This window comes from Mus musculus, chromosome 1 (assembly GCF_000001635.26).
Source record: "Mus musculus strain C57BL/6J chromosome 1, GRCm38.p6 C57BL/6J".
NCBI classification, from domain to species: Eukaryota; Metazoa; Chordata; class Mammalia; order Rodentia; family Muridae; genus Mus; species Mus musculus.
The window spans coordinates 190,759,855-190,784,342 of NC_000067.6; the positions used below are offsets into that span (position 1 = coordinate 190,759,855).

A 24,488-nucleotide genomic window follows, 5' to 3' on the forward strand; every position below is an offset into this window, starting at 1 on the left:
ATTGTTTCCTCTTTGGCCAGTAGAAGGTTCTGAGTAATTTTGATAAGACTTAGAATTTTCTGAAGACTAGACTCTAGAAGTTTCTGTTCTGTCTGCTGCAAGATGTTTCCACTCAGGCTGGTCAAGCTCCTAGCGAGACTCAGGGGGCAGAGGGCAGGCTGCAGCTCTCTGCTGAGCTGCGATTACTTGGGAGGCAGAGGCAGGCAGATCTATGAGTTTGAAGCCACCCTGGTCTACAGAGTGAGTTCCAGGATAGCCAAGGTTACATAGAGAAACCCTGTCTTATAAAAACAAAATAACAAAACAATAAATTTAAATTGAAAACTTTTTTTTAAAAAAGCAATACATAGGAGGCTAGTGTGATGGCCCAGTGGGTAAAGGCTTGCGACCAAGCCAAACAATATGAAATCAATCCCTGGGATTCACATGATCTCTAAACATGTGTCATGACATATACACACATAAATGATAGATAGGTGGGTAGATGAGAGAGAGAGAGAGAGAGAGATGATAGGCAGACAGACAGATGGCAGATAAAATATTTGGGGGGATATAGATTGAGGAGGATGAGAAATTCAAGGTTACCCTCAGCTACACTGCAAATTTGAGGCCAGCCTAAGCTACTTAAGACCCTAGCTTAAAAAGAATATATAAACATAAATAAATAGAAAAGATAACAACACTTCACAAATTTATTTAGAGACTGGCCACTCAAATTAAGTGCTGTCAAGTCTTAACCAGCTGTCTCCAACCTTAGACTCTCCTTTCTCCCAGGCTGAGAGTCCTGGTCCCTGAAGCACAGGGAAGAGTCTGGAGTGCTGGCATCTCCATACTTCCCCTTCCTCCTGTAGTCACAGATCTACAATTAATGAGTTTGCGCACTCAGCCACTGCCTTTCCCTGCACTCCAGCTGTCTATGAGATATCTTCCTCTCAGCTCCTTAGGAAGAGGCCATGGGAACTAACATGGATTGTTTGGTCTTTCCAGAGTTCATGGTGAACCCTAGCCCAGCGTGTGATGGTAGAAGGTGGAGCCTTGGGTAATTAGGATTGGATGAGGTCATAAAGGTGGAGTCCTCAGGAAAGGGATTAGTGCCTTGCTGGGATCACAAGAGAGCATGCTTCCGCTCTGACTCCCTGTGTCAGGACAGAAGACAGCATCCGTGTACAACAAGGAAAAAGGCTCTTGCCAAAGCCATCATGCGCCCTGGTCTCATACTCCTAACCCCCCAAGCAGGTAAGACTCACTCTCTATCTTCATGAGCCATCGTTGTGGGTCCCTGTCACAGGTGAATGACTAGGAGAGAAGCCCTCGGTCCCCACACATCACTAACTGAAGGCGTCTTTTCTACTTGGGTTTTGCTGGACACAGCAGATTCTTCTGTTTCTTCCTCTCCACCAATGATGCTATTGGTAAGTGGAGTGAGGAAGTCGCCCTGTGTGGGACATCTGCTCCTTTTGCTCCAGGTGCTCAGAGCATCCCTCATCCTTTCCTTGAGGTCACACTGTTGGCAGTCCCAGTGTGTGATGTGTTCGATCCACGGGGAATTTCATGGCTTACTTTCTGAAGTGTTTTCTTGGGTCTGACTGGGTCAGCTCAGCTCCACCACACCCCATTCTTGTTTTGATCTTATAACATATGTGCCATCTTTGATCAGCTTGGTATTTGGGGCTCTTCCATCTTTTTTTTTTTTTGCCATTAGTAATACCATCATCACCACCACCACCATCATGATCATCATCTATTGCTGTTACTATTAAAGATACTGTTTGTTTCTAATTTTTATTCACTCTCTTCGTCATTCTATTTTCATTTCTCAAAATTTTCTTTTTATTCCCAATTCTTTCCTGAATAGGTTTCTCATTCCGGAGAGCTCATCTTTCTAGACTCTGTTCCCTGTGTACTAGGACACTATTCTAGCTCTGTCATTCCTAACCCCCAGCCCCCGTGTGTGTGTGTGTGTATGTGTGTGTGTGTGTGTGTGTGTGTGTGTGTGTGTGTGTGAGAGAGAGAGAGAGAGAGAGAGAGAGAGAGAGAGAGCGCATCATCTTCCTCCTCCACCCCTTTCCTGCAGGCTTGCCCTCCTAATCTGTGGGAATAGATCAGGCTGTTCTGGCTCCCTCTTCTGTTGTCTGGGTGAAGTGTTGAAACATGTCTGACACCTCGATCCCTGAGACTGCTTGACCCTCTCGTCTGCTCTGAGCCTTGTCCTGCCTCTGTCCTGCTCAATTTGGTTCTATCCTCCTCTGAAGCTTTCCCTTGGCATGGGACCTTGAACTGGACAGCAGCTCTGAAGGTGAATGCCCCGTCCCCAAGCTCTGTGCACTTACAAGTGTTAGAATGCAGCACTTTCCTGCTATGTGCAGCTGCTGGCCCCAGGCAGCCCGGAGCCTCATGGGAAGACTGGCTGTACCCTGGGCTGCAGACAGAAGCAATGCCACTGTTCCCTTTCCCTCCCAGACACACAACCTCTTGGCTGCCAGAACGTCATTTTCCACTGCTGGCATCTAGGGTGTGTAGTCAACTCATTGTGGAGAATTGTTGTCTGTGAGCTCCCCTTTGCTCTAGAAGAGGGTGAAGGTGGTCATCTCTGAATACACACTACTCTTTGCCTCCTCTTGGCTCCTTCCTTCAGCTAGTCTTGGCCCTCAGCTTTGCAAAGAACACTTTATCACAGTGTGTTGGGAAGGAGGTGCACAGAGAGCGGTCACGTGTACATCTTTGATAGGATTTTCACACTGAGAGAAACAATTCAGAAGAGGCTTTCCTTGGCTCACAGTTGGGGAGCCACGGTTTGTGGCTAGCTGGGTTCACAGTTTCTCAGCTCAGGGAGGATAACAGCATTGCATCTCCACAACAGGGAAGCAGAGAGAGGCAGGAACGGGGGAAAGCTGTTCCCTTCAAAGGTACATGGACATCAACCCCTTCATCCAACCAGTCCTGCCTCCCAGTCTCCATCGCAGCAATAGGTTATCAATCCACTGATGAGTTCAGAGCCCTCCTAATCCAATCACCCCGAGTGGCCGGATCCACCAGCTGGGGACCAAGCCTTCAACACGTGAACCTTGATGGTCCTTCAGATCACAGTGTGTTACTGAAGGAGGCAGAACCACAATGCTGCACTGTCTCCACCCTTAGTTTAGAAGCAAGAACCCAAACCCTGAGCGCAGGGGCTCTAACCACTGGTTTGAGGAGCCAGCCCCTTATGCGCTTGCCACACGAATGAGAATGGATCCTCTTCTTGGGACTTTTGTGTCTCCGCCTGCTAGAGATCACTCCCCAGTCCACAAAAATATGTGGACTGTGGGGAGTGAGGTCGCAGAAACGGTGGCTCCTGGACATCGAGGGCCTGCATCCTTGATGGCAGAGGTACATCCTCCATTTCTTGCCATGTCTCTCCCCTCCACACCCTGGGCAGCAAGTGTCTGGCACATTCTGAACTGCATGCTTACACCTTGAAAGGAGGACTGAGACCCCTACCATGTGATCATTAATTTAAAAGGCCCCCGAGTCTCATCAATAGTGACAAGGGTGAATGTGTCCATGGTTGAGGGCTAGCCTCAAAAAAGACCCTTCACATAGAAGAAATGGCCTTCACTTCAAACATCAACCACCAGAAGACATGGAAGGGCTGAGTTTGTTAAAATGCATTTTTTATTATTCAGCCTTCAGCAGAAATGTCACCTTTCTAAGGCAAGCTGTTACCGTGCACTCCCCGTGCCACACGGGTGCCTCTGAGGCTGGGATTTGATCTCAGCATTTTCAGTGATTTGTGTTTCTCTTTCAAGGAGCTCCATGCCTTAAGGCACCCGCGGCACTCACAGCGCAAGGAGGTGAGTTTACAGGAGATGCCAGCTCTGAAGCATAAAACAGGAGCTCCGTCCGCTCAACAGGCCAGGAGACCGCCGGAGCCAGAGCCAGAGCCCACAGTCCCCCTGCCCAGTGGTCCAGGTCCCCTCCACGCAGTGCATTGTTTTCTGGTGGGCACCATGGTTGAAACCATATTCTCAAAGAAACTCTGTTTTGTCACAAGGCCCCCATCCACAGGCTCAGCCACATGACAGGCCCAGAAGCAGCCAGCACAACTGCCGGCGATGCCTGCCAACAAGCCAGATGCTGCCGCACATTGGCATCTGGGTCCTGGAATAGCAAGCAAGCTCTCAGTCTGGCTAGGGATTCTGACCCCAGCTTCGGAAGGAGACAAAAACAGGGAAGAAAGAGTGGGACGAGGGGATGGAGGTCGGCTGGGGAAAGCTCTCTTGGTAATTTCCCTACGGTGGATTTAGAGCTAACAAAAGTCTCCTTGGAAAGCTGCTCCAGGAGCCGCAATGGTGGAAGAAGTGAGAATGAAGAGAGCGAGCGTCCTGGCACCTGGGAAGTGGGGGTGGCTGCTTCTAAAGGAGACAGCTGCAGCAGGCAGCTTCTCTCCCTCCTGTCCTCCAGCCATGATGGCCCACGGTGGGGCTAAGCTTTGTGGGACATGGCTGTAATCTGCAGCAGGGGACAGAGGAGCAGTATCGGTGGCTGTCGAGAGCCTGCTCTCCAGGTGCCAAGGCTCACCACCGCCAGCCAGGCCAACTGAGTGGCGAGAGCCAGATCCAGACCCCATTCGGAAGGGAGCCTTACAGTCAGAAAAGGTGCAGTCAGTGGGTTCTGTCCTCAGATACAGGGTGAAGGAGACAGGAAGCCTCCAGTGCTGTGGGGTCACACAGACGGAGGCTGAGCTCAGGGGAGGCCAAGGCTAAGTGTAGGGTGGGGAGTGAAACAGGAAAATAAAAAGCAAACAGCAGTCCTTTCCTAAAACAGCAAATTCTACCCAGCATCCTCTTGGTTCCATTTCCATGCCTGAACCCTAGGATCAGCCTGTGCTCAGAAGAGTCCAGCACCTGCAGCCGCAGAGCCATGCAGAACTGTCCCTTGTGTGACAGAGCATCTGTCTGGGACTGGGTATCACAGCCTTTACTTAGACTCCTGATGCCCCTCTGGCCATCACAGGTGAAACTGCATAACACTTCCTCCCTATGGTCTCTTAGACAACAGTGTCATTTAGAAAGGCCAATGTTACTAGTACCATGGCCGCGTCAGCACAACGTAGACACAGGAAGTAGCTGCTCACGTGGACCTCTCCTGGATGCTGCTCATGCAGTTCTGCTTCCATCAGACACGGTCTCATCTGACAGAGGCTGGCCTCGAACTCCTCACGCTCCTGCCACAGCCTTCCTACTGCAAACACAATTATCTGAACATTTTATAGGTGTTTTCCAAAATTGAATGAGTATATACCTTTTAAAGGTCTCAGCTAATGTATTCCTAATACTTTATAAAATATCCTTCTGGTGAAAATTTTTTAATTGGATCCTCTATATCCTCCCCACCTCCACACTTACACACACAACCGTGGGGCTAGGAAGATGGCTTGTTCATAAAGTGCTTCCTGCTCAAGCATGAGAACTTGGGTTTGGATCCCCAGACCTAGGCCCAGTATGGTGGCACAGGCCATGTAATTGCACCCCTGTAAGCAGGTACAGGAGATCTCCAAGGCTTGCTGACCTGTCAGCCTAGACTAAATTCCAGGCTCAGTAAGAGACCTTGTCACAAAAAAAGGTGGAAAGTCCCATGGGATGGGTCAGTGGGTAGAGCACTTGCAAAGCAATTCTGGCAACCTGAATTCCAGCCCAGAACCGACATTAAGGGAGAGAGAGAAAAACAATTCCATAAAAATGTCCTCTGACCTCCACAAACACAGTCACATGTCCCTTCCCTCCCATCCCCCCCCCCTTCATAATAACAAATAAAAGGGCAGAGGTCACCCCACATCAACTTCTGCTTTCTACATGTATGTGCACACACATCTGTGCATACACACAGGAACAAGTGCATGCGCACGCGCGCGCACACACACACACACACAAAATTTAAAACACACAAGCCTCACTTTCCTGATGTGAAATTCAACTCCCCTTGTAAAAATGTAAAATGAGCTGACCCTGGAAGCGCCCCAGGTAAGGCTTGCCAGAGAAAAAGCACAGCAGCAATGTGACACTTCGAAGTCTGTGCTGGTCTGAATGACAGCAGCCCCTATAGACTCATAGGGAGTGGCATTATTAGAGGTGTGGCCTTGGTGGAGTAGGTGTGGTCTTGTTGTAGGAAGTGTGTCACTGGGGGCGGGTTTTGAGCTTTCAGATCCACGAGCCAGGCCCAGTGTCACTCTCTCTTCCTGCTGCCTGCCGATCCAGATGTAGAACTCCCAGCTCCTTCTCCAGCACAATGTCTGCCTGCATGCCACCATGCTTCCCACCATGATGACAATGGACTAAACCTCTGAACTGTACACCAGCCCCAATTAAATGCCATCCTTTGTAAGAGTTGCTATAGCCACGGTGTCTCTTCACAGCAATAGAAACCCTAACAAAGACATAGCCTTTGCACTGTCTTGAACAAGATGGAGACTAGATGCTGAATTTCAACTGTCAATCTCCTAAGAAAGACCATGAACCCCAATCTATTCTAGGAATCAAAACTCGAGACCTCTAATATCTATGCCATGGACTGCAACAGTGGCCTGGGAACAGGAGCTGTCTGTAAAGAAGCTGCAGTGAAGCAGCCGATCCCTTTGGGGACATAGATACTCTCAAACAAATGCGCCTCTTAAAGGCGCGAGCCACCAGGGCCCAGCTTGGATCCTCTCTCCAACTGCCTGATGGTCTCCTCAATCATCCTTTCCCACTGATATGAAGACTGTGCGACTTCCATGGAAATCTCACAATGTCTTCTAACTTAGAAGGTGTTCCCGGGGCAAGCCAATGTCTCACACATTCTAGGCAGGAGGGAGACTGACTGTCCAGAAAGGCACTGCCAAGGATCAGCAGGATGGGACCAGAACTTGCCTTTCCAGCTATGCCCTATCCTCTTTCCCTAAAGCTTTATATAGATGTAATTTCGAACCCAAAGCAGAGTTGCAAGAAGATTCACCAAGTCCCTTGAGAACCATTATTCTTGAGAACCACTGAGCAAACCAAGTTCTGTCAAAGGTCTGGGACAAAGAGGGAAGTCATCCTCTAATATCCTGAGAACAAATGTCAGGATATTACTGAAACAGAAAGCAAACCATCTACATAAGAGTAAACTGTGAGGCTGGGCTGCGATCCAGAGCTTTGGGCTCTGAGTGGTGGGGCATCATTATCAACCACAAATACAGAGTTTGGTTTGCTCTGAGGACAGTGCTAGACTTGGGAGGGACAGGAATGGGATCACAGCTCTCCGCATCCTCCTGTCACTCAGGATTCTACCTCCAGCTCAAATTTCTGTAGTGAACCCTAACTACACTCCTGCCTCTAGTCTCTTTCTTTTCAATCACTTCCTATTCTCATCCTACAGTTATCTCTCCAAAGAAGTCATGCAGACCAGCTACCTCAAAACCTTTATTGGTCGCCCACAATCTAGAGTCCACATCTCATGTCCCAGCATGGCCGTTAACCCAGACCCTCTCATCTCCATGGACCAGAACAACAGCTCTTTTCACCTCTGCAGTACACAGCAGAGTCTCACTCACTCATACTCATTCATTCGTTCATTCTCACCTTCTCTCTCCCCTCATTCTCTCTCCTTCCTTTCCTTCTCCCCACACCACCCCCCACCTCCCATGTGTCTCCTGGAAACTGTCCTTCCTCTAAACAAAGTACAGGGGTGGGGTGGGGGGGGGGATACTTGTGTTTAAAGTCTCTGTGGGGCTGGAGAGATGGCTCAGTGGTTAAGAGCATTTGTTGCTCTTGCAGAGGGTCTGGGTTCAGTTCCCAGAACCCACACGGTGGCTCACAACCATCTGGAACTCCAGTTCTGCTTCTAATGACCTTTTGACCTCTGTAAGCACGTGGTGCAGACACACATACACATAAAAAAAATCTTTAAGATCCTTTATAAACTCTGCAGTGCACAGCACATGCTCGCCACATGCCATCTCTCTGAGGATGAGTCGTCTTTCCCTGTTTTGTTTTGTTTTGTTTTTCAAAGTCCTTGAAGCGGGTGCTCTGTCTTTAGCTCAGGGAGGGGCAGATGCCAAGGGGTTGAAGACAAACGGTGAAGCAGCAAGAAATCAGAAGGAACACATGGTGAAGTGGAAGGAGGTTTCCATTTCTTCGTCATTCAGAATTCTCGTGCAAGAATCATCCAGCCTATAGTCTCTTCCTAGACCAATGCTAAGGAACCAGACTGGTGTCTAATTTGCTTTATGTTCTTCTAACTCTAGACCTGGTTTTCTCTGTCAGTTGCTTTTGTGCACATCTCCCTGGTGACCAGGGGAACACAACTCAGTCCCCTGTGCTGTCACTGAAATTGGGTTGTGTCTGTCAGTCCCTCTCCTACTTACCTGTTTCAGTGGGTGATCAAACTTAAGCCCTACAACCTCCCAACCTTACCAAGTAGGCGAGCTCCTGGCAAGCTCTGATCAGCAGGCGTCCCAGAGAGCTGACCTTCTGCTGATTTTCCTCTGTGAGATTTCCAAGAGCAATAAGTACATTCAGCTGCTATTCTTACCATGGTCAGCAAGCTTGCCCTCCTGAAAGAAACCACAGCAGCCCACTGCAGATGCTGGTCTTGCCTTCACAGCAGCATGCCAGCTGCTGGCAGCAAGGGACAGAGCCAGAAGGGAGCAGGACATTCTGTCCACCCAAGGCAGGCCTGCCATTCATAAGCTGAGGCCAGAAGGAGCAGTTTTGGTGTTTGCCTAACTCTTCCAGAGGAAGAACAAAGAATTGATTTTACTTTTTACTGTGCTTGAGCACTCGGGCACTTGTGGTGTGTGTGTGTGTGTGTGTGTGTGTGTGTGTTTATGTGTGTGTGTGAATGTATGCCACAGAGTGTGTGTGTGTGTGTGTGTATGTGTGTGTGTGAATGTATGCCACAGAATCCAAACGAGATTTCCAGATCCCTGTTATAGACCACTGTGAGCTGCTGATAGAAGGGATCAAACTTGGGTTCTCCTTAGGAGCACGAGCAAAGCACTTTTTACCCAAGCCACCTCTGCCGTCCCTCTTGTCACAGTCTCCTCAGCTGTGTGACCACCAATGAATGTGCTAGTGAGTGGGGGTACAGCAGCAACCCAAACTCTAGCAATAACAAGAAAATAGTCACAAGAAACAGGTAAGTACCAATCCAAGGCTTTTGTTAACCTTGCTTCTACAGTGTGAGAATATCATACTAGTTCATGGTAGAAAACAGAACCCACGGTGTTCTTGTACAGCACAGAACTTGGTCCCTTCTCATCTGCAGTGAGATCCCACAGCAGTGCCATCTGATTGAGACTGAAGGTCAATTAGTCAGAGGCACAGCCAGGATGCCACTCTAAGATGCTCTACTGTATGCCATAATCTTCAAGGGGAGACCCTGAAATGCCAGGCTCCATCATCCACAGCATTGTGAAGCAGAACCAAGTACTCAGAAGAAGAAAAGGGTGGTGTGTGTGTGTGTGAGTGTGTGTGTGTGAGTCTAGGCAGAATGGCAAGAGGGGCCCTCGGGAGGCAAGGATCTTCTCAGTCCTGCAGCCAGACTGCTTAAGCACTGGCAACTTCTGGGGCAAGTGAATCCAGCATGGCATGCTGTGGGGGCCTGGTACAGTGTTACTGACCACCCACCCCAGGTACATGGGTGGCACGAGAGAGAATCCATCCTTGGTTCCCACTGACCTAAAGTGTGTGCAAACAGGAAAAGGTGAGGGGAAACACAATAGGGTTGCAGCAATTTAGAAACAGTTTGAGTGATGCCGGGGAGATGATTCAGCTGGTGACGGGCTTGCCATACACAAGTAGGGGCCTGCATTCAGACCCCCAGGATCCACGGAAACCCAGGCACAGAAGAGTGCAGCTGCCTCCCAGGGCTCCCGTGGGGAGGAGAGCATGGTCGGACTCCTCAGCAGCCTACAGGCTGCTAGCCTGGTGGACACAGCTAGTGAGAGACCTGTTCCAGACAAGGTGCAAGGTGAGGAAGACTCTAATGTCCACAACCCACACATACGCACATACGTTATACAAACTAAACAAGGCAGTCTGGACAGATTGCCAAGATCCCAGCGAGCCCCTGAGAAAAAGAATGGCCACCAGAGGGAGGTGCTGGCCCAAGGAACCCCATAGTGTTACGATTCCTGAGGATGACAAAATTCAAAGCTCCAAAAAAAAGAGTACTCTCATGCAAAGACACAGCGTACTTGTGGGAGTGTGTGTTCATAAGTTCCATAAGATACACACATATCCAGACATTACATCGTGCCCAACAAATGCATAATTACCTTTCAATTAAAACTAAACCTAAAAGAGTTCCCCTATTACTGTTAAGTCAGTTGAAAATATGTCAGTGTCTGCAAGCTTCTACCATGAGGATGTTCTCAGATGCCGTTCTCTTTGCTTTTAGAGGTGAAGTTGGTGATGTTCATATCACAGTGTGAGCACTGGCTACCTGACTGAAAAAGCCCTCCAAAGGGCGTTTCCTCTGAAGAGCAGAGAAAAGTGGACACCAGAGCTTCCAAGTAAGCATAGAAAGTCATGGGTGAGGACCACTCAGGTATCTGCACGTCCAAGTTCAGGACACCATCACTTACAAGAGCCCAGCAGTGAGAACATGGAAAGTCAACGAACAGATGCACAGCCCAGTCAGATGTGAAAAACTGTCAACACCGCACCGTTAGCACGAGGACAGTAAGCCAGGCTGGGAAAACAGGTCACCAGGATCAGGGCTCAGTCAAGATGGCAGCTCCTCCTTAAGCTGGATCTCACTCACCAGGTGAGTCACTTAAGCAAGTGTGACATAAACTCAACAGAGTACAGTCAGTCTTTAATAAGAGACAGGTACAATCCACAGCACGGAATGACTTAGAAATGACACACTAGGAAAACCAGACACACAGAAGCACAGTATATGATTCTACTTACATGAAGTTACCTACCATAGCCAATCCAGGAGCTGGGGAGAGGTCAGAAGGCAGGAACTGTGGAGCACATAAGGTTTCAGCTCAGGACGATAAATGGTTATGAAGAGAGTTAGCGCAGATGGCTGCACAAAGGTTTAAGCATGCTAAACCCGTTTCTGCACTGTATGCCTAAAGCTGGCTGAAATGGGGCTAGGGAGATGGCTCAGTGGGCAAACAGGAGGGCTCCCATGTTAAAACACAGGCAGTGTGGACCTGTGGTCCCAGTGCCAGGGAGGAGGCAGGATCCCAGTCTTGCTGCCAGTCTAGCCCAAACCAGTCTAGGTTCAGTGAGAGATACTGCCTCAAAAATGCAATGGAGAAAAACCGAGGAAGATGCTGTGCTGGCTAGTTTATGTCAGCTTGACATAGTTAAGTCACCTGAGGGAGCCTCAATCGAGAAGATGCCTCCATGAGATCAGGCTGTAAGCAAGCCTCTAAGGCATTTTCTTAGTTAGTGATTGACAGGGGAGGGCACAGCCCACTGTGGGTGATGTCATCCCTGGGCTGGTGGTCCTGGGTTCTATAAGAAAGCAGGCTGAGCAAGCCACGCTGAGCAAGCCAGTTAACAGCACCCCTCCGTGGCCTCTACATCAGCTCCTGCCTCCAAGGCCCTGCCCTGACTTCCTTTGATGATGAACAGTAAGATGGAGTGTAAGCCAAATAAACCCTTTCCTCCCCAACTTTCTTTTGGTCATGGTGTTTCATCACAGCAATGGGAACCCTAAGTCAGATGCCTATTGTTGGCCTCTGACCCCCTACACGTGTGGACATACGAGCACACACACATTCAAAATGCCACTAAAATGGCAAAACTTACCTTTATTCTAGTAAAAAAAAAAAAAAAAAAAAGACGAGACATTTCTTTTATGATTTTGACCCACATTCTACTCCTCCACTTGAGCTAATTAAATATTAACTACAGCAGAAGCCAGTCCCCACCACCAGAGCTTTAAACACGTACATAACATCACATGAAAGGCCCATGGCCATTATTCCCTGTTTATTTCCAAAATAATTTGTGTTCAATACGGGTGATGTGTTTACACTAAGTACACGCTCCAATAAAACATACGGAAAGAGATTTGACAACTGTGGAGGTTGCCATGGCAACCATTTATGTTACTGTCCTTTGGGGCAGGGCCTTCACCTTAGAGATGCTGTCCTGCTTCCATGTCACAGGGCACTTCTGGAAGGAAGTTCTGAGCGCTCCCAGACTTCCCGCCGACACACACAGGAAGTGCTTCTGTGTCTCACCTGCATGAGTTCCTGTCATGAGGCCAGGGGGTGGTGAGCCAAAGCTGGTCATCTGGACTGAGGGCTGATCTTGGTGACCTGCTACATCCCAACCTGGTGTTGTCACAGCACTTCAGCTGGGTTTCAGGTTATAAGGGGACCAAACAGGGAAAGGGGGAGTCAAATGCCGGAAGAAGGGGAGCCTGCACACTTCCTGTGTTTCAGTAGGCACCTCTGCTTCTGAGTCTGCAGACGGGTGCGGAGATGCTCTTGGGGCCGGGGTGGCCTCTCACACACACTCACAAGCACATGGGTTAGAACAGAAAAACTCAGCACTTGCCCAGCATGCAGGCAGGAGGCTCTGAGGCTAATCTCTGATACAGCAAACACAAACCAAACCCATCGGCAACTGCAAAAGGACAGAAATGTCGGGAGCTGCTGGTGGCCTCTCACACATAAGCAGAATTCTGTAATGTCTCCATGAAGTGTGACAAACACACACCAATACTTGTGCAGCACCTGTAATTTTTGGCAAACAACATGGTGGCAGCCGCCCTATCTCAGCAAGACAAAGGAGTGGCACCAGCAAACGCTGGACACAGGTGAATGCCTGGTTTTTCCCCAGAAGAGCTCAGCTCTGTGAATCATTAGACAGGAGGCAGGACACTGCTCTGCGTAGATGATAGACCACGGCTCCTGGGGTACCAGCCCAAAAGAAAACGAACACACTAAGACGCTGCAGGAGAAACTGTTCATGTTTCACAAGAGAAAGGACAGAAAAAGACCCTTCAAAACGAACCTTTAAATCTCAAGCTATTAAATGAGGAAGGCAGACAAGGTTTAACCACATTTATTTGACACCATGATTTCTTAGTCTTGTTAAGCTGGCAGTTTGGGGGAAATAAATACCCCTCCCTTTCTCACTGCATGTGTGTTAACAGAAGTAGGAAAAGCAGAATCCAAAAGACGCAGCAGAGGATGCAGGAAATAGCGCAGGGGAGAGGGGAACTGGGGGACGGACATGTGTGCTCCCAGGAGCCCCTCAGAGTTAGTAGCATCGACCAGAAAGTTCAAAGCTGGCAAGAGTGTTTTTCCTCAGAGGTAGCCAGCCTGCTCAGCACTGGGCACTCCATTTTGTTTTGCCAGTCTACTGGTGACACTGTTCACAGAGCGCATTTAGTGTCACTCAGCAGTATTGACTATATCGTGTAAACCAGTCTTGTTTAGCAGAAGCACCATCAGCTGCCACCAAAGGGTCCTTGACTCCCATCAGTCTTCCTTCTGTACTTCCAGCCTCCTGGCAAGGCGGTACACTGAGCAAGTTACGTCTCACCTTGGGGAAGGTGTGCACATAGCAGCTGCTGGGGCGGCTAGCTCTTCTCTTTCCAGACAGCAAGTGTAAGACAATCTGTTAATCTCCTGCCCCATCACTTCCTCTAAGGTCCTTGTCCCAAGACTCTGGCACACTAGCTGCAAGGTGCCTGAAGCCCAGCCACTCCTGAACTCTGTCACCAGGGACCTGTCTGGTAAGGACAATCCTTGTGGTGTTCATCTTGTCAACTCTGCCCAATCCACAGGGGTGAAAAACGGGTGAGATTTGATATCTTCAACACCAGCCACTCCAGCACCCAGGCGCTCCATAGGGTTGAACTGCAGGAGCTGAAACACAAGAGTCTATGAGTGACAGTCACAGTGGCAATGAGGGAAGGCGAGGCTTGCAGAAGGGAACCCCGCCATCAAGGGGCTGCCCACAGTGCCCCAGCTGTCTGGCTGTGGGCTGGTGGAGCATCCCAACTGAGTGCCAAGCTCTTTCAGGTCTGTAAGCATAGCCATGGATAATTCATTAAGTTTCCCTCATCCTCAAACAGGGTAATGGGATCAAGAGAGACAGCTACTTTCTTCATGACTCAGAAGTCTGGGAGTCCCACAAAAATCTTTCAGTTCACATTAGGCCTGTACTGCTCAAATCTGAGCAAGCAAATCTATGTCCCCAGACCACTTTCTCTGCAATGGCTGGTGTGTTTGATGAGGTAATTTGATGCAGTGAATAACACTGTCTCTAAATTAGGAATTATATATAAAATAAGCAAATACTGGTATAAGCAAAACCAGAGGCAATTGTGTATAACTATCCCAAAGCTCTGGTCATGCTGGAGAGTGTGCCTGAGACATTCCCACAGCCTCAAATTGTGTGTCAATTTATATACTATATAAATAGCTACTGCAAGTTACAAGTGAACAGTCTGTGACCAATTTAGACTTATGTCAGATCCAGTCCAGCTCTAGACCTCTCTGAATTGCCGGGTAGTCTGCTCCGTGACATTTGTGTCACCCCCACTACCTTGGCCCAAGGCAGCCACTGACTATAAACCTGTCCTTTTCAGGGAGTTCTTTTGGGTACAGTATTAAGTAAGCCTTTGCACTGAGCACAGTGCCTGTGGGAGTCAAACATCTGGAGATAGGCCCTGGCCTTCATTCTGATCAATATCCCATAATGACTCTATTGTGTGCTATTAATGTATTCACTCACTAACAGGCCTTCAAGTTTCCAGTTCTGGTCAATAATGAATGATATGCTGTTAGGAGTCATGTATGTTCCTCAGGAAGACATATGTCTTCAGTTGAGTTCAATCCTAGGATCAGAAATGTTGGGCTGCTGGGTCCCAGAGCAGGTTTGTATTTAACTAACTAAGAAAATGCCAAACTTTCCCTAAGTGGCTATACCTGTCTACACTTCCACCAGCAGTGAGCCGGGGCTCTGGGTTTTCTACCTCAGCAACATCTGGTCTTTACGAAAAGCAGCTCTAGAGGGTTTGTGGCATCCTGTGGTGGTTTTAATCACACTCCCTAGTGACTGATGACACTGAGCCTGGTTGTATGCCCTGGCAGCCACTCACATAGTCTCTGCTCAAATAGCTCACCATCCACATATTTCCAAACTAAGTTGTCTGTCTTGCTGGGTGACCAGCGTTTATTCCTTCTGAACACTACTAGAGATAAGCAGTTTGCAAACAGTGTCTCCCAGCCTGTGGCTTGTTCTCACTTTCTTCCCATCTTTGAAGCGCTCACGTTTTTTAATTTTAATGAAGTCTACTTTATCAATGTTCCTTTTAAGGATCATGCTTTTGGTGTCAGATCTAATTGGCTCTGCGTAGCCCAAGGCCATGGGTGTTTTCTCATGTTTTCCTTTACGGGTTTTACAGTGTTGGCTCTCTCCTAAGGTCTGTGAGCTATTTTCAGTTAATTCTTGCATATGGTATGAAGCAAGAGCCTGGTTCAGCATGGTTTGGTGGGTGACTGCTTCCTGATTTCCAAGCACTTGTAGAAGGCGCACTGCTGCCTTGATGATCGCAGCACCAGGTTATCTGCCTCAGAACTGTGGATGGCCGAGGCATCTCTGCCTCTTCTGAACACTGTAGTCGGAGTTTCTGCTCCTCTGACCCCTTCTGTGTTCTTCTGTTTTTCTCTCTGCGGTTTCTGCTTCTTCAGTTGGCTTTGGGTTTACTTTATTTGGATAGTTCCTTTCTGTAGATACTGGTTTTTAAGTAGGGACTTATTCTAGAGCTCTGACTGGCCTTGAACTCCGGGCAATCCTCTGCCTCGGCTTGCCGACTACTGGGATCATGGTGTGCGCCTCCATGCCCAGTTGTTTTCAGTGTCTCAGGGTGCAAGCTTACGCTGTGCTAACTGATGCATCTTACCCCACAAGCCTGGGTGCTGCTTCCACTTAGGTTCTGTTACTGCTGTGTTACAGCTTTTCTTATGATTTCTTCTTTCACCCCAAGTTACACCGGAGTGAGAATGCTGTTTAACTCCCAATACCTGTGGACTTCACCCACTGTTCCAGGGCTGGGATGAGCTTTTTGTCTTGCATTGTTTATTGCGGCAGGATCTCCTGCAGCCTAGGCTGGCCTAGAACTTGCTTGTGAAGGCAAGGGTGACCTTCAGGTTTATCTGAACACAGCTCACGGTTGGTAACCTAGGAGGAGGCTTCAGTACCTAGGTGACCGTGCACACGCCACGTTATTGTAGAGCCTTCCACCTGTGCCATTTCCTGTGTCCTCCGTCGCTGTCTGCTTTCTATGACTAACTACCAAAGTATGGAGGACTCCATTTGCTTTGTTGAGTTGTTCTTCCTTTGAGTTCAGCCATTTTATGTACTTTGGGGCTATAACTCATTACCCTTTCCTGTGTTGGCCTCTTATCCTTCTGAGGAGCCATCACTGCCTGGCGGGTTCCTGCCCCAGTGCCCACCATGCTGATTCTTACATTGCTCCCGCCCTTAGGGACTGACTGTGTGCGCGGCTTATCTTTCCTTGACCTTTTTCTTTAACCCACTCGTGTCTAAACTCAAAGCTGTCCCATGTACTTTTCCCAGGCCCTTTAACGACCTTTGGTATGGGGTGTGCAGATAATCACTTAGAATGTTCCCAGGGTTCTTTGTTTTCTTTGTTGCTGTAGAAACCACACAACTTAGTTTATCGCAATCTACTTCAGAATAGTACTAACGCAGTAACTGGCAAGAGTTTTCTTCCACCGTGGTCCAACTCTGTCCCTCTACTAATGCTAGGCAGAGTTACCCTTTGGTATCTATGGGGTCCTGGTTGTAGAGCCTGCATGAATATCAAGACCCATGGGGCTCAAGTCCCTGACAGTGTTTGCAGAAATGTATCGGCATGTCCTCCTATACACTCGAATCATCTCGGAGAACTTTAACTCACAACACAATGTAACCGATACGCACACAGGCCCTGCATGGCACTGTACTGAGAGAGGTGACAAGAAAATCATGCACATAGCTTTCCTTTTTTGAAGCATTGTCTCATACTATGACTCAGATTGGCCTGAAATGACTCAATATGTAGCCCAGGCTGGCCCTGAATTCATGGTAATCCTCCTATCTTGATATTCCACATGCTGAGCTGTGCTGTGTGAACTGCCAAGTCCAGATAGCATAGATTTTAGAATATATACATATTTGGTTTGTTGTTTGAATTTGTGGATGAAGAATGGACTTACACAAAGATATATACATATATGAGTGTGTGCATCTGTGTATGTGATAACAATGCTGTCTCATAATTATTACTACACATTCTGTATCTTTTATAAGAGGTGGGGAAGATGAATAGGAGAAATACATTTAGAGTTGGGTTTTTTTTTAACTTGTCTCTCACTGTACTCTGTTCACTGCATGCTCAGACCTAAGTCCACCACTCCCTCCACCCTGAGAGAGTCCCTAGCTCCTACATGTGCATCCCTGGCTGCCAGTTACTGAGTCATTCTTTTTCTGGTAGTGTCTTTATTTCACCTTTTATGAAAAACACTTTTTCTGAATCCTGGCTGAGTGCTATTCCCTTCCACAGCACGCATGCGCTTACAGTGCCCTCCATTCTTTGTTGGGCTGATGAAGAAACAAGCATTACTGCGCCCCACCCCCACCCCAGCCCCTGGGAACAGTTTTCAGTTTCTCTCTTCCTGGCTCCACATTTTCCCTCTCTTTCTGCCTTCCATCGATCTGCATCAGTGTGTCTGCCTGTGACTCTCGTTCTTCTCTGTGCAGTCTGCTAAGTTTCTTCCATGTTGCTCAGGAAGCCAGGAACATTTTCAGTTGCTATCGCTTCAAGTACTTCTGAGACTTTTCCCTGCTCTGTTTTCTTCTGGAGTCTTGCTTCAGGTACATCGGCACATTTGAAAGGAAAATATTGCCTCTCAGACCCCTCTGGCCCTGTCCACTGTTCTTCACAGATCTGGTCTGTTTCAGACTAGCCACTCCCACTGCCCAAGGCTCCGGAGTCTGTCTCGGATGTGACGCTGCATCCCCAGGGACTTCTTTCTTCCACTCAGTGAACTTCTCAAGCTAGGCCCCAACCTGCTCTCCCTTAAGCTTTCAGTTTGAAACCTACTTAGTTCACAGTTGACACCTTAGTTCTCTGACAATCTTCATAGTGACTTGTGAGTCTTGTTAAGTCCCACATCTGGGGTCACCTAAGACAACGTCCATCAATGGTGCTTTTCTCTGCATCCACTGTTGTGCTTCAGCTAGGTTTCATAACCCAATTTCCTCAAGTTTCTGCCCACAAACTATCATAGCTGTCAGTCTGTTTCTTTGTCTGGTAACCCACTTCAGCCAGCTTTGAAAGTCTGCTGATACACACACCTCACCACACACACACACACACACACACACACACACACACATACACTGCACTATCTGCAATGCACTTCTGACATCTCTGTTTGTTGGTTTTGATTTTAAGCTTAGCCTCCATGTCTCTATAGCTTGCCTGTCAACCAGTTAAGCTTCTGCCCACAGGCAGGAGACTGGCTGTATAACACAGGTTAACTTAGGAACTGACTGTAACTCTATGGAAACCTATCCTTCATTCCTTTCATAAAGAGAAAACAGAGACTCCAAGAAATCAGTAACTTGCTTAAGATTATCCAGGCATTAAGCTGCCAAGTGAGAATTTTAATTTAAGCACATCAACTCCAGAACCCATACCACACCCATAGCATAAAGAGCCTCCAAATGTGTAGCCACAAAGTCTGAGAACCCATTCTTTATCTTTGGTGTTACCAACCACAGAAGAGTGCCGCACACACACTTTTACACACCTAATCCTCTCACTCAGGTGGCAAAGACAGTAGGGCTACTCTAAGTTCAAAGTCGGCCTGGTCTTACAGTTTGAGGCTAGCCAGAGCTTCATGGTAAGGCCCTGTTTCAAAAGTAAACAAACAAACAAACAAACAAACAAAATACTAATAAATTTTTACTTGGAATTATTTTGCTAGCATTGTAAATCAACATAAAACTGTTAATTAAAGCTTTAATTGTTCAAAGAACATTTAGATTAGAAGCTTGTGAAGTGGGGGGTTTTAGATTGTTTTATTTAATATATATGATTGACTGTTTTGCCCGTATGTGTATGTATGTGCCCCATATTTAAGCCAGTTGTCCACAGAGGCCAGAAAAGGGTGTTAGATCCACTGGAATTGAAGTTATAGGTGGCTGTGAGCTGCCACATGGGTGCTGGGAACTGAACACGGGTCCTGTGAAAGAGCAGCCAGTGCTCCTAAGCACTGTCTCCTCTCCAGCCCACTAAGATGTATTTTAAGACTATTATTTTAAACATAATGGAAATATCCAAACTGTATTAAACTCATTTCAAAGACAGCTTCCATCTGCTGACTGAAATATACCAATATTTTAATAAGTTGAACATCAGAGGCTACTTCCGTGGAGCACATACACTCCTTCAGGGAGGATCTCCACGGGCAAGCTCTTTCTCTTTACATGGACTACAACACAGCTTCAATGTGAAATTCCTACAGTTTGCACCTAACGTTTGCTGGCATCAGCTTGCTTAGTCTGGACACTCTTCTGCAGCCCTGCAAGGGCCATCGTCTGCTTGTAACTCCTTTCCTTACAACTGTCTGCTCACTCTGTCATCTCAAGTGCCACCGAGGAGTCAAGAGACGTCAAAGATGGCCCTGCTTAGGAGGACACATCAGCTAGCAGAGGCCACACAAGGAACTCAGCACCATCCAATGAGTTCCTTGACCTGATCTGGTGACAGTGCCAAATCTGCAGGCCTTTCTCCTGGGTAGTACCCCTACCGATGAGTCCTCAAGTGCTGAGTCCATGCGAACACTGGCTCTCAGAGCTCTTAGTGAAGGACGAAACCACTTACTGCAGTACTGTCCACAGTTCTAAAACTCAAGCAAGAAGCAGAAAGAGCAGAACGGGGCAACCACCCAAAGCAGAGTAAGCATTTCCACATAAACTGTGAGTGGCTCTTCCAAAGGCAACCTCGGTAACCTGTGAGGTGGTCACAGAAAGGTCAAGCCCTGCCAGGGGACCCCTCTCCCTTCTGAAGGCAGATGGAATTTTCTCACCATGAGTGGACACTTCCTTGGGCAGAAATAAGATGGTTGCTATTACAGAATGAAACAGACCTTCAACCTCAACCACTGCATACAGACACCTGCTAAAGACAAGGGCAGCATGGTGGGTTACCATAGAGATTCTGTACTCATCATCAGGGAATAGCCTTCTTCAAGGGAAATACACAAAAAGCTAGTCTCAGCCTTCCCCTCCCCACACACACCTGCCAAAACACTTTCAATGTACCTTGCACCATAATAAAGAAGATGGAACCCCAGAGCAGCTAGAACTGAGCATCTTACATGGTTGTCTCTCACCCTTACTACAGACGAGGCTCTGTGCCTTCATCAGACCCCTGCACAGGGCTACAGTGCCTTCATCAGACCCTGCACAGGGCTACAGTGCCTTCATCAGACCCTGCACAGGGCTACAGTGCCTTCCTTCATCAGACACCCTGCACAGGGCTACAGTGCCTTCATCAGACACCCTGCACAGGGCTACAGTGCCTTCATCAGACCCCTGCACAGGGCTACAGTGCCTTCATCAGACCCTGCACAGGGCTACAGTGCCTTCCTTCATCAGACACCCTGCACAGGGCTACAGTGCCTTCATCAGACACCCTGCACAGGGCTACAGTGCCTTCCTTCATCAGACCCCTGCACAGGGCTACAGTGCCTTCATCAGACCCTGCACAGGGCTACAGTGCCTTCCTTCATCAGACACCCTGCACAGGGCTACAGTGCCTTCATCAGACCCCTGCACAGGGCTACAGTGCCTTCATCAGACCCTGCACAGGGCTACAGTGCCTTCCTTCATCAGACACCCTGCACAGGGCTACAGTGCCTTCATCAGACCCCTGCACAGGGCTACAGTGCCTTCATCAGACCCTGCACAGGGCTACAGTGCCTTCATCAGACCCCTGCACAGGGCTACAGTGCCTTCATCAGACACCCTGCACAGGACTATAGTGCCTTCATCAGACACCCTGCACAGGGCTACAGTGCCTTCATCAGACCCTGCACAGGGCTACAGTGCCTTCATCAGACCCCTGCACAGGGCTACAGTGCCTTCATCAGACACCCTGCACAGGGCTACAGTGCCTTCCTTCATCAGACCCCTGCACAGGGCTACAGTGCCTTCCTTCATCAGACCCCTGCACAGGGCTACAGTGCCTTCATCAGACCCTGCACAGGGCTACAGTGCCTTCCTTCATCAGACACCCTGCACAGGGCTACAGTGCCTTCATCAGACCCCTGCACAGGGCTACAGTGCCTTCATCAGACCCTGCACAGGGCTACAGTGCCTTCCTTCATCAGACCCTGCACAGGGCTACAGTGCCTTCCTTCATCAGACACCCTGCACAGGGCTACAGTGCCTTCATCAGACCCCTGCACAGGGCTACAGTGCCTTCATCAGACCCTGCACAGGGCTACAGTGCCTTCCTTCATCAGACACCCTGCACAGGGCTACAGTGCCTTCATCAGACCCCTGCACAGGGCTACAGTGCCTTCATCAGACCCTGCACAGGGCTACAGTGCCTTCATCAGACCCCTGCACAGGGCTACAGTGCCTTCATCAGACACCCTGCACAGGACTATAGTGCCTTCATCAGACACCCTGCACAGGGCTACAGTGCCTTCATCAGACCCTGCACAGGGCTACAGTGCCTTCATCAGACCCCTGCACAGGGCTACAGTGCCTTCATCAGACACCCTGCACAGGGCTACAGTGCCTTCTTTCATCAGACCCTGCACAGGGCTACAGCGCCTTCATCAGACCCCTGCACAGGGCTACAGTGCCTTCATCAGACCCCTGCACAGGGCTACAGTGCCTTCATCAGACCCCTGCACAGGGCTACAGTGCCTTCATCAGACCCTGCACAGGGCTACAGTGCCTTCCTTCATCAGACCCCTGCACAGGGCTACAGTGCCTTCCTTCATCAGACCCCTGCACAGGGCTACAGTGCCTTCATCAGACCCCTGCACAGGGCTACAGTGCCTTCCTTCATCAGACCCCTGCACAGGGCTACAGTGCCTTCCTTCATCAGACCCCTGCACAGGGCTACAGTGCCTTCCTTCATCAGACCCCTGCACAGGGCTACAGTGCCTTCATCAGAACCCTGCACAGGGCTACAGGCAAGGGTCTTCACATAAACTCAAATTCTCAAACACTCTGAAATCTTAAATTTCCTAAGTATACACAGGACTCACAAAACCCTTCAGATTTCAGAGCATTGGGATGGTAGAGGTTTTCATTAGGACTGCCTAACCATAAAGTCTACACACACACACACACACACACACACACACACACACATGACATAACTCCACAATCTGGAAAGCTCTGGTCACCCTGGGCTTGTGTTACTCAGCACATAAATTAAATACAGGAGAACTAGCTTGGACAGGTCACTGGAGCCTACACCTCTCTGACCCCACACATGTACATGTAGCCTGCATAAGCCTGCCTAGCATGTACAGAACATGTGTCATGTTCACTCTGCATGTAGCTACACGTGAGTCTTCCCTGCCCCAAGCTAACTTCCTAATGGCTCTGTGCATAGGCTCTACTGACCTGCAAGGCTGGAGGACAACTCAATTACCTGTTGGATGAGTGAGCGAGCCTCTTCAGAAACACAACCTGGCATGTTCAAAGTAGTGTGGGTATTTATTCCGGCTGGGTGGCATTCCACCAACGTCTGAAAGAGTCAATCAGGCACAGTTCTTATCCCAAACCACATCTCAGCCTGCTCTACCACAGGCCACTCAGGCAGCAAGCACAGAGAGCTGACACCGCAGAAGGCGCAGCCAGCCGCAGTGTCACTGAGGCAGGTTAGGCTGAAGGCTGTGAGCCCTGAGAGCATCTACATAAAGCAGCTGACAGCCAGCATGCCCAGAGCCCAGGTCTGTCCTGTCCCCTTCATTACCTGGATCCTAACAGGAAAGCTTAAGTTATGCACTAACTCCAAAGAGGGACTGAAAGCTCTGAAACAATGAAGGGTCTTTAAAATCTCCCTAGTGTAATTTGTTAATCACAGTGTTTCAGCGTGTGCACAGTTACAGTTCACAGCTTAGCTGCAAGAGCAGCCACATGTACTTCACAACATCTTACATTGCCAATTTATACACTTAACCCAAGTGGGACTATGTCTCCTCCAGTTTCTTCCTAGGAGGCAATAGACACAAAACTCTTTAGGGTCTATTAACCTTATTAATATTAATCGTGCTTAAAAGATACTAATCAGAGAGTATACTCTGTCCCCAAGCTAAAACAGATAGGGAAAATGTACAGTATTGGGGTACCTTTAATACCAACACTAATTTTTAAAAATTGAATTCCCCCTAGCTTCAGACAAGAAAGATCCTTTAAGAACCTGGAGGATTCTAACACATGCCTGTTACACCCCACAGATGTGAATCCGTTAAAGCTGCACGACAGACAGCTCAGATGAGAACTGTAGCATAACAGAGGCTGGCTATCAATTTATGCAATGTTACATGATTTTTAAAATCCGAATCTTGTTAAGTTTCTCTGCCTGTTTCTGACACTGAAGCTTGGCAAAGGCTCACACGCTCAACTTGGAGTCGGTGGCATCTGGAGAAGAGCACCAGGTGTCTGGGTCACTGCGTACCTTGCCAGTGAGAAGTTCGAAGAGGACAGCACCCAGGCTCCACCAATCACAGGCTTCAGTTTCTTCTGTGACTGCTCCAACCTCTAAACACACCAAAAAAGGTTAATATTAAAATTCCAGAGGTCAATTAAACTTTCAAAATTAACATGTATTAGCAAGGTGACCTTGTTGATGCTGAGCGAGCAAATCCTAGCACTCCTGGGCTTTCAAATCCCTGAAAGTCGCTTCTCTCTTTGGTCACCTACTGGGGCTGCATTTTCCCCGACACAGCCATACATTAAACGAAGACCTTTGTTCTTCAGCTGACGGAGGGGCACCTTCAAGACCCTGTACTTAAGGCCAGCACCTGCTCATCTTTCAATTCAAGGGAACACAGCTGATTTCCCCTTTCAAACCACCTTTTGTTTTAGAAATAAAGACTCCTTGTAACCAGAAGGAACTTCAAAAATTACCTAAGCTGATATTAATGACCCTGCTGGAGACCAGGGAGAACACCTCGTCCACTGTCAGATAATAGCAGATGATGGCCTGGCCTCCCCTTCGTCTCTCAGTCTCTTCCTGAAGAGGGAGCCCGTGGAATGCAAGTGCACACATTCTGAAGTTTAGAAGAAATACCATTTAAACTCACAACAAAACTGCTCTTTGAAACAGCCAGAAACCACAGTTCTGCCTGCTCGTTCCTGGGAAACTTGGGGAGTCATTTTTCAGGGTGCTCCATAATGAGCACCGAGTTTTAACTACAGTCACTAAATCCTGCCTGAGACCTCCTTCTTTTGTAA

General features: G+C 48.4%; 1 protein-coding gene and 1 long non-coding RNA gene across 11 annotated transcripts in view; one reads left to right on the forward strand and one right to left on the reverse strand.

Moving 5' to 3' along the window:
- Positions 1-1,077: 1,077 nt before the first annotated feature.
- On the forward strand, positions 1,078-5,342 carry Gm39738. 2 transcript variants are annotated; one of them, XR_003948579.1, is made up of 3 exons: positions 1,078-1,236; positions 3,789-3,833; positions 4,034-5,342. It is a non-coding gene; the product is annotated as a predicted gene, 39738 (long non-coding RNA). The 2 variants fall into 2 exon arrangements; XR_865874.2 differs by having other exon boundaries at positions 4,857-5,342.
- Positions 5,343-13,024: 7,682 nt separating this feature from the next.
- The window catches only part of Rps6kc1 (ribosomal protein S6 kinase polypeptide 1), a 140,132-nt gene continuing 128,668 nt past the window's right edge, over positions 13,025-24,488 (reverse strand). For 8 of the 9 annotated variants that reach the window (XM_006497172.4, XM_006497175.4, XM_006497173.4 and 5 more), the window contains 3 exons: positions 23,710-23,792; positions 22,681-22,776; positions 13,025-13,849 (listed from right to left, as the gene is read on the reverse strand). In XM_006497172.4, the coding sequence (XP_006497235.1) occupies positions 13,739-13,849; positions 22,681-22,776; positions 23,710-23,792 (290 nt within the window). In that variant the 3' untranslated portion in view covers positions 13,025-13,738. The remainder of the gene's footprint in view (positions 13,850-22,680; positions 22,777-23,709; positions 23,793-24,488) is intronic. The other variant, XM_006497174.4, reaches the window with a different exon arrangement.